The 12586-nt window shown below is 44.6% G+C and overlaps 1 protein-coding gene across 1 annotated transcript in view; it reads left to right on the plus strand.

The window, feature by feature from the left end:
• Window positions 1-12586, plus strand: part of LOC137537117 (oocyte zinc finger protein XlCOF7.1-like) — a 67568-nt gene that overhangs the window by 4403 nt on the left and 50579 nt on the right. Inside the window, exons 2-6 of the mRNA XM_068259251.1 lie at window positions 422-541; window positions 1131-1259; window positions 1345-1468; window positions 1591-1688; window positions 1801-2392. Coding sequence (XP_068115352.1) covers window positions 446-541; window positions 1131-1259; window positions 1345-1468; window positions 1591-1688; window positions 1801-2392 — 1039 coding nt within the window. The 5' untranslated portion in view covers window positions 422-445. The remainder of the gene's footprint in view (window positions 1-421; window positions 542-1130; window positions 1260-1344; window positions 1469-1590; window positions 1689-1800; window positions 2393-12586) is intronic.

Here is a 12586-nt window from a genome sequence, read left to right on the forward strand (position 1 = left end):
GGAATGGTAACAGTGGGAGGTGGGTGTGAGGAGAGAAGGCCAGCTGGAGAGGAAGCAGAGGGAGGACAGGACTGCAGCACGCTGTGAGTATAGTACACAGGTAGCTATAAACCACATTTTTATGCTTTCCTGTGATACTCTGCATGGCCCTACCATGACAGCAATGTGGAGTGATAGGCAGGTGAATTGGGGCCAGCTTTGGCAGGCATGTGTCTTATGGCACTGAAGTGGTGATTTTGGGCGCTTGAAAGTAGCCCATCGCTTAGTACTTCCAACCCACTTCCAGGCAATGCTAGCCAATTGACTTGTAGCCTAGTAATAGCCTAGTAGTTTGGCTGTAAGTATCCAATCAGTAGATTGGGGGGATGTTTTCAGTAAATTATTGGTACTAAATTATCCTCCCCTTATTCCCCGTCAAAAGGCAGCAGCATCCTGTACGGATCACATGACCACATCACTGAGGATGGATGAGGACCAGAGTCACATGACTGAGAGGATATTCAACCTCACCCTGGAGATCATCTGTCTGCTGTCTGGAGAGGTGAGGAGGATTCTGGGAGGTCACATGACATCGCTCTTATCTCTATTAACCTTCCTGGTGGTAAGCCCGAGCTGAGCTCGGGCTATGCCGCGCAGGAGGATTTCTCAGGCCCTGCTGGGCCGATTTGCATAATTTTTTTTTTTTTTGCAACACGCAGCTAGCACTTTGCTAGCTGCGTGTGCCCTCCAATCGCAGCCCCCCCCCCCCCCCCCAGACCCCGTGCGCTGCCTGGCCAATCAGTGCCAGGCAGCGCTGAGGGGTGGATCAGGACTCCCAATGGCGTCACGACGTCGATGAAGTCGGGGGAAGCCCTCCAGGAAATCCCGTTCTTTGAGCGGGATTTCCTGATCGGAGATCGCCGGACGCGATCGAAGCGGGTGGGGGGATGCCTCTGCACAGCGGCTATTATGTAGCGAGCCCTGGGCTCACTACATGATTTAAAAAAAAATAAAATAAAAAAAACCTGCTGTGCTGCCCCCTGGCGGTTTTTAATAGACCGCCAGGAGGGTTAATAAAACAGACACCTGACTAGAGATGTGAGGAGGGTTCTGAGAGGTCATATGACATTATTTTTGGTCTCTCTTAACAGAGTTATACGCCAGTGAAGTCTGGTGATCATGTGACCTTTACAATTCCCCCACCTCACTTCCTGGTATCTGAGAGTAAGTGGAAGATTCTAGAAATCACCAAGAAGATGATGGAGCTGCTGACAGGAGAGGTGAGCAGTGCTGGTAATTATGGGATACTATCCATTTACAGGTAAGGGTGTGTCTGGGTGGTGACTGTATCATTGTATTTTTCAGGTTCATGTTAGGTTTCAGGATGTCACCATCTATTTCTCCAAGGAGGAGAGGCAGCATATAGAAGGACACAAGGACCTCTACAAGGACACCATGATGGAGAATCAGACACCCCTCACATCACTGGGTAAGAGGAGACATTTATTTCTTGTAAAGGAGAGAGCAGTATGGATAGTCCACCTAGATCCCCCTATCATCTGACCAACATATATAGACAATGTATTTAGTCAGTGTGTTTGTTTACTACAGGTAGACCCAGTGACAGAATCCCACCAGAAAGATGTACAGGTCCTCTTTATTCCCAGGATTGTCCACAAGAAAATCCCCACACCCCCGACCATTATCAGGTAGGTGGAGTAGAGGATCCCCAAAGACTCCAAACTGTGACACATTCTTTCCCTCTGTGTATGCTGTTATCTGTGGTCACATTTTCCATTATATCTCACTTTGTGAAATTAGGGTGGAGAACCGAGACATGTTAACACTGTGGTTAAAAAGGAGGAAGAAGAGACATATGTGAGGGGTGATCAGCAGTCTATGGAGGAGGGTGACATGATGAGGACATATAAAGAGGAAGAAGAAGAGACATATGTGAGGAGTGATCAGCAGTCTATGGAGGAGAGTGACATGATGGGGACAATTAAAGAGGAAGAAGAAGAGACATATGTGAGGAGTGATCAGCAGTCTATGGAGGAGGGTGACATGATGAGGACAAGTAAAGAGGAAGAAGAAGAGACATATGTGAGGAGTGACCAGCAGTCTATGGAGGAGAGTGACATGATGGGGACAATTAAAGAGGAAGAAGAGGAGACATATGTGAGGAGTGATCAGCAGTCTATGGAGGAGGGTGACATGATGAGGACAAGTAAAGAGGAAGAAGAAGAGACATATGTGAGGAGTGACCAGCAGTCTATGGAGGAGGGTGACGTGTTGAGGACAATTAAAGAGGAAGAAGAAGAGACATATGTGAGGAGTGACCAGCAGTCTATGGAGGAGGGTGACGTGTTGGAGACATATAAGAAGGAAGACATTATCACAGGGATGAGCACAGGTGAGTGATAAACATTAGAGATGGAAAATACATATTAAGCTGAATAAGAAACATGTCCCTGCTGGGCACAGTATAGATCACATGAAGCTAGTAAGAGGGGGAGATGCTGTAAGAATGTGAGTGATGATTGGGGGGAGGGGGAGGGGGGACTGAAATGAAAAGTAGCTAAAAAGTCCCTCTGGTAAAACAGCTATGCCAAGTACAATTTTGCAAGTATTCAAATTTCACAAGAGCAAGAGGTTACCCTCATACTGCAGGAATTTCAGGCATGGAGTGAATAGACAAATGACAGATCTGACAAGGGTTTTGATTAGAGATGGTCAGTGAGATGCGAATAATTTCAAGTTGATGCAAGATTATGCAAATTATTTTTTTTTCAAATAAGTTTTATTGAAAAAGTTTTTCGTATACAAACATACATTACATTGATAACATCAACACCACTCCCCCCACCCTATCCCAACCTGAAATTCCACCCCTTCCCCCAACCTTATTTCCTCTCGCAGTCCCCAACCACACAGAATCATTTGTGAGCTTACACATCAGTGTCATAGGCAACGCCATGTTTCTTAAGGTGTTCTAATCACGGAATTCAGATACTGTCGAATTTTAGGGGACAATTCCTCTGAATATAAGTTAATTTGTACATGGGTATGGTTACATTGACTATTTTGATCCAGGCTGCCACGGATGGGGCCTCTGACTGTATCCAATGCAGGACAATGGTTTTCCTGGCAAAATATGAAAGTATGTCCCAAAGCAGAACTAATCTCCTAGCGGGTGTAATGTCGCCTTGAAATCCCCAGTAGATGCGTTTTAGGATCCAAAGAAATAGGTCCTTGAAATATTTTTTGTAGCAATTCGTTAATCTGTTGCCAATATAGCCGAATGTTTGGACAATTCCAGACCATATGCATAAAGTCTCCAGGGGACTGCCTACACCTAGGACATTCATCAGATTTGTCAGGGTACATATTTACTAACCTGGCTGGAGTGTAATATATACGGAATATAAACTTAATTTGGATAAGCCTATCTCTACAGGATATTAAGTATTCCCCTGGGTTTTCCAACAAGTCCTGCCACTCCTGTTCCTCTAGGGTAGGTATATCTGTTTTCCAAGCCTGAAAGGCCTTATCCACTCTAGGAGTCGACGTGCCTATCAGAGTTGCATGTATCGCTGATAAAGGAGAATCTAGGTGTTTCTGTAGCAGGAGGGACTCCAAAGGATCAGACTTTAAAGTAATAGGATTCGGAAATTGAGCTTGTGCCGCGTGCCGAATTTGAATGTATCTGAAGAACATTTTATTATTTAAGGCAAAATCAGATTTAAGTGAATTAAATGTCGTCAAATGTCCATCAGTAATTATGTGCTGCAGCCACTTAATACCATATGATGCCCATAAGATGGGATCAGGGATGTTAAAGAAGTGGGGTAATCGGGGGTTACACCACAATGGGGTAAAGGGGGAGTGGACATTTGCTTGTTTATACTTCTTCTTAGCTGTTTCCCAAACCTTAATAGTAAGGATCATTGGTGAGGGGAGATTTGAGTATGCTTTATGGCCTCGGAATGGTAGGAGTGAAAGTCCCTCATAAGATCCCACTACTGCAGCCTCAAGAGTGGAGGCTGTATTTCTGTCATCCTGGGCAAACCACCACCTCAGGGTAACAAGAGCTGAAGCCCAAAAGTAAATTTTGAAGTTAGGAAGCGCCATACCCCCTAACGTACTAGGAAGCTGGAGAGTAGAAAGAGCTATCCGTGGAATTCCTCCTGCCCAGAGAAAGGTTGTCAGTATCTTATACATTTTTTTTAAAAACAGGCATAGGGATCCATATTGGAGTATGACGGAAGACGTAATTAAATCTTGGTAAGTACAGCATTTTTACAGCGTTTGGCAATGTTTTTCTAAAGAGGTTATGATGGGAGTAATATTGGTTTTAATGTATTGGTTAAGTGGGAATTCAATTACTATACCTAAATATTTAAATTTGGTAACCCATTGTAAGGGAGTGGATACAGCATTAGATTTTGCAGCTTGATCTATAGGGAATAAGGAGGATTTGTCCCAATTTATTTTAAGACCTGAATGACTTCCGAAAGTATCTATTAGAGAGAGCAGATTTAGCAAAGAGCCATTGGTGTCCCCATGAAAAAGGAGATCATCCGCGTAAAGCGCGATTTTCTCACTGAGTCTGTAGTCCCCGCACCGAGTCATCGGATCTGATCTGGGCCGCTATGGGCTCAATGGCCAAGGAGAAAAGAAAGGGAGACAGCGGACACCCCTGTCTTGTGCCCCTCTGTAATTCAAAGGAAGCAGAAGTTACGCCATTAATAAGTACTTTGGCTCTGGGAGTGGAGTAGAGTAGTTGGATCCTTCTTAGAAATTTGGGACCAATACCGAAAGATTCCAATACTGTCCATAGATAAGTCCACTCCACAGAGTCAAAGGCTTTCTCCGAGTCGAGGGAAGCCACTGCCCGTTGACCAGGGTTATCGTGATTAGCACAGAGATTGACATACAGCCGTCTAAGATTTATGTCAGTTCCCCTGCCAGGCATAAAACCTGTCTGGTCCGGGTGTATCATAGTACACAAGAATGGTTTAAGCCGGTTGGCGAGAATTTTTGCAAAGATTTTTGCGTCCATATTGATTAATGAGATAGGACGATAGGAAGAACACAGATGAGGATACCTTCCCTTCTTGGGGACAACCACTATCAACGCCTCCTGCATAAACTCTGGTAGAGAGGTAAAGCCTTCAGGGTTGTTAAAGAGCTTCAGAAGATGTGGGGATATTACGTCTATATATTGCTTATAAAACTTGGCAGGTATGCCATCTAGCCCAGGGGCCTTGTTAGATTGTAAGGAAGCAATTGCCAGGGTTATCTCATCTTCAGTGACATCTTCTTCAAGAGCCTGACACTGCTCTGAAGACCGTTTTGGTAAAGGAACTGTTGATAAGTAGTCACGGATCTGAGCTACTGTGGATTTAGATTTTGTAGAGTATACGTTTTTATAGTAGGCAGCAAATTCTGAGCAATTCTCTTCAGAAGTAGTAAGAGTATCGCCTTTGGATGAGACCAAAGCCTGTACATTCACTGTGGGCAAGTGCTCCCTGGCAAGCCACGCCAGCATCCTCCCACATTTGTCTCCATACTCAAAGATTCTCTGCCGTGTAGATAGCTCAGCCTTTTTTGTAACAGTAGTGTTAAGGAGTTTGAGATTATAACTATCTGCCAGGCCGAGTAAGTGGCTCTATCTGGTTGATCTAGGTATAAAATTTTAGTATCCTTGGCTCGGTTTTCAGCCGTCCGGTACTCTATCAGCCTATTCTGTTTGCATCTTTTAATCTTTGACAGGTATTCCCCCCCCCCCCCCCCCTCATATATGCTTTAACCTCCCTGGCGTTCTATTAAGATCGCCAGGGAGGCTGCGGGAGGGGTTTTTTTTAATTAAAAAAAAAACTATTTCATGCAGCCAACTGAAAGTTGGCTGCATGAAAGCCCACTAGAGGGCGCTCCGGAGGCGTTCTTCTGATCGCCTCCGGCGGCCAGAAGTAACACGGAAGGCCGCAATGAGCGGCCTTCCGTGTTTCGCTTACCTCGTCGCCATGGCGACGAGCGGAGTGACGTCATGGACGTCAGCCGACGTCCTGACGTCAGCCGCCTCCGATCCAGCCCTTAGCGCTGGCCGGAACTTTTTTTTCCGGCTACGCTGGGCTCAGGCGGCTGGGGGGACCCTCTTTCGCTGCTGCATGCGGTGGATCGCCGCGCTGCAGCGGCGATCAGGTAGCACACGCAGCTGGCAAAGTGCCGGCTGCGTGTGCTGCTTTTTATTTGAGCCAAATCGGCCCAGCAGGGCCTGAGCGGCAGGCTCCGGCGGTACTGGACGAGCTGAGCTCGTCCAGACCGCTCAGCAGGTTAAAAGTATCCATTCTATTAGAATGGGTTGTGGAATTTCTATTGAAGTCCCAAAATTCAGTGATACTGCCAGAGATCCCTTCATGTATGTCAGTATCTTTTACCCAGTACCCCGATAGTCTCCATGGTTTGTTGTGAGGGTTTTGTCGTAAATTAAACGTAGTTAGCAGAGGAGCATGGTCAGATAGAGCCCATGGTAGGCGTTCAATCGAGTATATATTAGGCAAAAAGGAACTTTAGGCAAGTACTAGGTCTATTCGCGATAATGTGCGATGAGAGGCAGAATGGCATGTATACCCGGGTGCACCTGGATGTTTTCACCTCCAGACATCCGTGAGGCCCATACTCTCCACCCACAACAACAGCTCTTTAGACTCCCGTATATTGGGTTTTTGTCTGTCCTCAGGGTAAAGTACCATGTTGAAGTCCCCCATTATTACCGTTTTATCAGGAGACCACTTTGCTATTAGGGGAGCTAGGCTCATAAGAATATCTGTTATTGCAGGTGGAGGAATATAGATCCCAATAATAATAATAAGAACATTCTGCATATGAATTAATGCGTTCATAGCAACATACCTGCCTGATGTGTCTAATTTGAGGTTGAGAAGCTGAAATGGGAGAGTTCTTCTCACCAGAACACTAACACCTCTAGAATAAGAGGAGAAGGTGGCATGGTAACAACTGCCAACCCAGGGTCTTTTAAGGGCTAGGACTTTACTACCTGTAAGGTGTGTCTCCTGGAGGATACATATATCTGGTCGGTGTCGCTTTAGATAATTATGCGTCAGTGCTCTCTTAAATTTATCATTTCGTCCCCTAATATTCCAGGAAAGAACCCTCAAGTCTGCTACGGTTCCCATGGTTGTTGTGAATAGTATATGATGTCAATTATAGAATCTCAATAGACACTGGTAAGCAGGCAAGGACTGCGAGAGAAACCCACCCAAAAAGACATCCCGTTTACACCCACCCTATAGCCCAACAAGGGATATTTATACCCTTAACTACTACGTTAAACCTTAAACGATGTAATTAAACAGATCACTCTTCAGTTGGATGGACAGCTCGGGCGAGGGCTCCGCTGCCCGAATCACCCAACAAGTTGGGGTATGTATACTTTAACGTTACCAACATAAACAAAAGGCATAACGTCTTGCCAACATGGAACGCTATAGACAGGAGTCTTGGAATTATGTATTAGATACTAATCAAAGCAAGAAGTTTTAAATCAGGATGATACCATTTATTGGCTAACTACAAATGAATAAGAATAAACAAGCTTTCGGCCTTGCAGCCTTCGTCAGGTTTATATCCTGTTAGTTTGCAAGCTGTTGGTACAGACAGCTTATATACATGCAACATCAAAAGGAAAAACAGATATTTTTTTCAAGCATAAATACATCATGAAGATGCCTTAATACAAACAGACCATCTAAATGGGTGTCAGTCAGTAGAAAGAAGCAGGAGGCGGCACTAGTTGCTGAATGGCACCTTTGCGGGGGTCAGTGGTCAAGGCTAGTATGTGCCTCCGGCAAATAGGGCATATATCCAAGACAGTAGAAAAGTAGATCCGGGCACCAATACAATGCGAATTCCACTTTTATTTCATCCCACACACAGACAGATACAAGAGCATGGGGCTGGTCTAACAGCCGTTTCACAAGCTCAACAGCAGTGTTGAGCTTGTGAAACGGCTCTGAGGAAGCAAGCTCTGAGGAAGCAAGCTGTTGAGCTTGTGAAACGGCTGTTAGACCAGCCCCATGCTCTTGTATCTGTCTGTGTGTGGGATGAAATAAAAGTGGAATTCGCATTGTATTGGTGCCCGGATCTACTTTTCTACTGTCTTGCATCTAAATGGGGTAAGATAAGGATCCTTGTTTACTTTATTGCTCACAGACCTGGTATTAGGATTGACCCAGAGGTATCGTAAATTCTTAGTTCACAAGTTCAGCTAGGGTGGCTGAGACAGTTCATATATCATCAGTCTCATACCAATATAGAAAGTTGTTGTCCTTATTCAGACCCTTCTGCACAGCTTTGAAACAATTTATAAATTTTGTTTCTGCTATTAATCGGTCATTTGTCGTTTTGAAGCCACCCTTCAGGGCAGTGACACGAAGATCATCCATGCTGTGTCCGTTGGACCGAAAGTGCGTAGCAACTGGGAGTCCAGATTTGGTATCATTAATAGTGTGCCTGTGTCCATTCATACGTTTGCGCAGAGTTTGTCCAGTTTCTCCCACGTACATAACATTGGGGCATTTAGCACACATGATCAGATATACCAGATTGGTGGACCCACAAGAAAATTTACCTTGTATTCTGTACTCCTGTTGTGAACCTGGTATCGTTACCCTGTCAGTGGAGTAAATGTGTCTGCAGGTCCCATATATTTTTTGTCGGCAGGGTGATGTTCCATTTTGTTGAGGCCTATTCAAAGAGCTCCTGACAATCATCTGTTTTAGATTGTGTGGTTGCCGATATGACAAGAGTGGAGGTTTAGGGAATATCGTTCTCAGTCTGTGATCCTTGTGTAAAATGGGATGAAGTTCCTTAGCAATCCTCCTTAAGATTTCCAGGTGTGGGTTGTAGGTGACAACCAAAGGGACACGTTCCTCTTTCTGGTTTTGCTTATATTTCAGGAGTTCAGTCCTGGGGATGTTGCTGGCTTTCCTGATTTGGGCCTCAGCCATGGGAGGACTGTAACCTTGTTTAATGAAAGTGTTCTTAAGGTGATCCAGGTGCTTGTCTCTGTCCATCCTGTCAGAACAAATCCGGTTGTACCTTATAGCTTGGCTGTAAATTATAGAGTTCTTAATGTGCTTGGGATGAAAACTGTCATATCTTAGGTATGTGGGACGGTCTGTAGGTTTGCGATACACAGAGGTTTGTATGTTGTTACCCCTGATGTATATGGTGGTGTCCAGAAAGTTAATCTCTGTGTGAGAGTAGGTAAGTTTCAATTTGATTGTAGGATGGAAGGCATTGAAGTTCCTGTGGAACTGGAGAAGATCATCCTCACTTGCGGACCAGATGATGAAAATATCATCAATGAAGCGGAAGTAGGCCAAGGGTTTTATGCCACATGCATTGAGGTATTCCTCTTCGATTTTGGCCATGAATAGATTTGCATACTGTGGAGCGAATCGCGAACCCATTGCCACGCCCATCTGCTGTAAATAGAGGTCCTGTCCAAAAGTGAAATAATTATGAGTGAGAATGAATTTGATCAGTCCAGTAATAGGCTTTACAGGTATGCCCTGACCCTGAAGATATTTACGGCAGGCCGCAATACCATCATCATGGGGAATGTTCGTGTACAGGGACTCCACGTCCATCGTGGCCAGTATGGTTCCCTCAGGTACTGGGCCGATGGCTGACAGTTTGTTCAGGAGGTGGGTGGTATCCTGTAAGTAGCTGGGTCTTTTACAGACAAGAGGTTTCAAAATGTTTTCCAGCCACCCTGAGATGTTCTCTGTAAGAGTTCCGCTCCCTGAGATTATGGGCCTGCCAGGGTTTCCCTCTTTGTGGATCTTGGGAAGCATGTAAAAGCAGGCTGTTCTAGGCTCTTCAGGGATAAGGGTCCTTACATGTAGTCTGATGTTTGCAGGCAATCTGTTAACCATCCTATTAAGTGCCATCCTGTAGCCTTTTGTGGGGTCCCCCTGTAATTTGGCATAGTGAGCGGTGTTGGATAATTGTCTTTGTGCCTCCTGGATGTAGTCACTGGTGTTCATTATGACTATGGCACCACCTTTATCCGCTGGTTTAATAATAATGTCCTTATTCTCCTTAAGGGATCTAATGGCCTGTCGCTCCTGTGGTGTTACGTTCTGGGCCAGTGTCTTTCTTTTACTCAGGATCCTGTCAGAGATTCTGCGTCTGAATTTGTTTATGTATTTATCCAGGGCCGGGTTTTTTCCTTCTTTGGGGGTCCATCTTTTTTTCTTTTTTTTCTTTTTAGATCTGGTGCGTTTTGGTCCATTATCCATTGTATCACAGGCTTCCTTATCATGGTAGTGTTCCTTGAGTCGCAGCTTTCTGAAAAATTCCTCCATATCTCCACAGAGTGCAATCCTGTCTATGGGTCTCGCAGGGCAGAATGACAGGCCTTTGGAGAGTACTGACATTTCAGCTTCAGTAGCCTGATAATACTAATCAAAGAGAGACTCTTCCTACATGTATATAGGTATATTGCTATATAAGACTTTTGACCAATTAGCTGATGAGGCTTGGGTACCTGAAGGAGAGGTTAGCACAGTGTTATTTTGCACGTCTGTCCGTGGCTCTCCCTCCAGAAACACAGAGATCCGAAGATTATATAAATGTTAGATTGTGACAGCTTATAGGTGGGCTTATGCTGCCACCTAGTGGCCGTGTAGCGGTATATACAAGAGTTTTTATACATAAAAGTTAACGTACAGCCTACATTTTCAGAGGGATGCCACATTGCCACAGACACACCGATATATAAATGAGTGCATGTTAGTGGGAAGCAGGGGTTGTGAGTAGGATGTAGCTGAGATATTCAATCTTTCTAGGGAGGAAAAGGCACAGAGATAGAGATTGGCACCAAGCCTTATAGAAACACTGCATAATATCTATATAGATTATTACCCTCCATCCAACAATCTGGACAAAATAAAACATGTACATAGCATCTATTTTATAAACCTCTCAGCACACTGATTCTTTCTATTTTTTTTTTTTCCAATTTAAAAATGTATTGAAACATTTTGTAAGAAGTACAGCATATATAATGAACATTATGCTTTACAAAATATGTGCTTCATATAAGATACAAAAGATAGTACATAGCATAGAACATGTGCTATAGGACGGAACTTTTGTCTTTCTGTGAAAGGAGGTGTGGTTATAACTTGTCTTGATCGGATTGTTTAGCTTTAGCTGACTCCCAAGGGGGGGTCTGTGCTGATATGGAAGTGAGGTTGACTAAATAAGGAATACCTTCCTTTCCTGTTACATCAGATTTTGAGATTGTTCAGCTGTAGGGGACATTGTTAGGTTTGGTATTAAGGAGGCCTCTTGAGTGGGTCTAGTTCAGTATCTAGTCTGTACCATCGACAGGCAGGGCCATCATATGTCGATTGGTTCAGAACTAATAAGTCAGAGGGTGGAGAATTGAGTATTAGACCAATGGTGGAATAGTTTGGTTAAAGAGGAATCACCAGCAGAGCCCATAGGGCAGGTGTTCCTATGTGGGGATAAATTAGGCAGAGCTGTCACTTATATGGATATCTCGTACAGCTGAACATGTCCTATCTCCTAGTCAGGTGGAGTGAGATACTAAAACTACTAAAGAGAAGGAAAAGAGTGTAGAGAGAATAAAGGGCTGGCATTTTCTCGATATCTCGGGTAAGGAGCTGGATGGTGGGGGGGGGGGAGGTCTCGGCTGGGAACATTTGAGAGGAATATAAGATTTAACACCAATAGGGGCTATTTATTTTAAAATTGGTTAGATCTTATGGAGATGGGCTTCCATTTCTTGTAAATATTCCAAGTTCATTTTGAGTTTTAAGTAATTTGGAAGGTCGCTGGTGCCCCAGTTACTGACTATTGCTTGTCTAGTGACGAGTAGAATTTGTGAGATTGTGCTTCTATATTGGGTTGGGAGTTGGCTAATCGCAATATGAAGGACTGCCATTTGAGGTTTGAGATCCAATTGGAGTGAGGTGGTTTCTTGAATTAATTGTGTAGCAAGATTCCAGAGGGATTGGACTCGGGGGCATTCCCACATTATGTGGAGTAGGGTCGCCTGTTGGTGGCAACCTCTCCAGCAGAGTGGGGATTTCTCTGGAGAAAAGTGTGCTAAGCGTACCGGAGTGTAGTACCATTTCATTATTAATTTTTGCAAAGTTTCCCAGTAAGTGATACATTTAGTATGGGTTTTTATATATGTGAAAGCTTCTATTATTTGTTGATGTGTGATAGGAGAGTTACAATCCAAAGTCCAACTGCTAATGTATGTATTTATTAAGGGGACTCTTTTTGCTATTAACCATCTTAGCGGTATGGACGAGCTCAGCTCGTCCATCACCGCCGGAGGCTGCCGCTCAGGCCCTGCTGGGCCGATTTTCATCAAATAAAGAGCAGCACACGAAGCCGGCACTTTGCCAGCCGCGTGTGCTGCCTGATCGCCGCCGCTCTGCGGCGATCCGCCGCGAGCAGCGGCGAAAGAGGGTCCCCCCAGCCGCCTGAGCCCAGCGTAGCCGGAACAAAAAGTTCCGGCCAGCGCTAAGGGCTGGAT

The sequence above is a fragment of the Hyperolius riggenbachi genome, chromosome 10 (genome assembly GCF_040937935.1).
Source record: "Hyperolius riggenbachi isolate aHypRig1 chromosome 10, aHypRig1.pri, whole genome shotgun sequence".
NCBI classification, from domain to species: Eukaryota; Metazoa; Chordata; class Amphibia; order Anura; family Hyperoliidae; genus Hyperolius; species Hyperolius riggenbachi.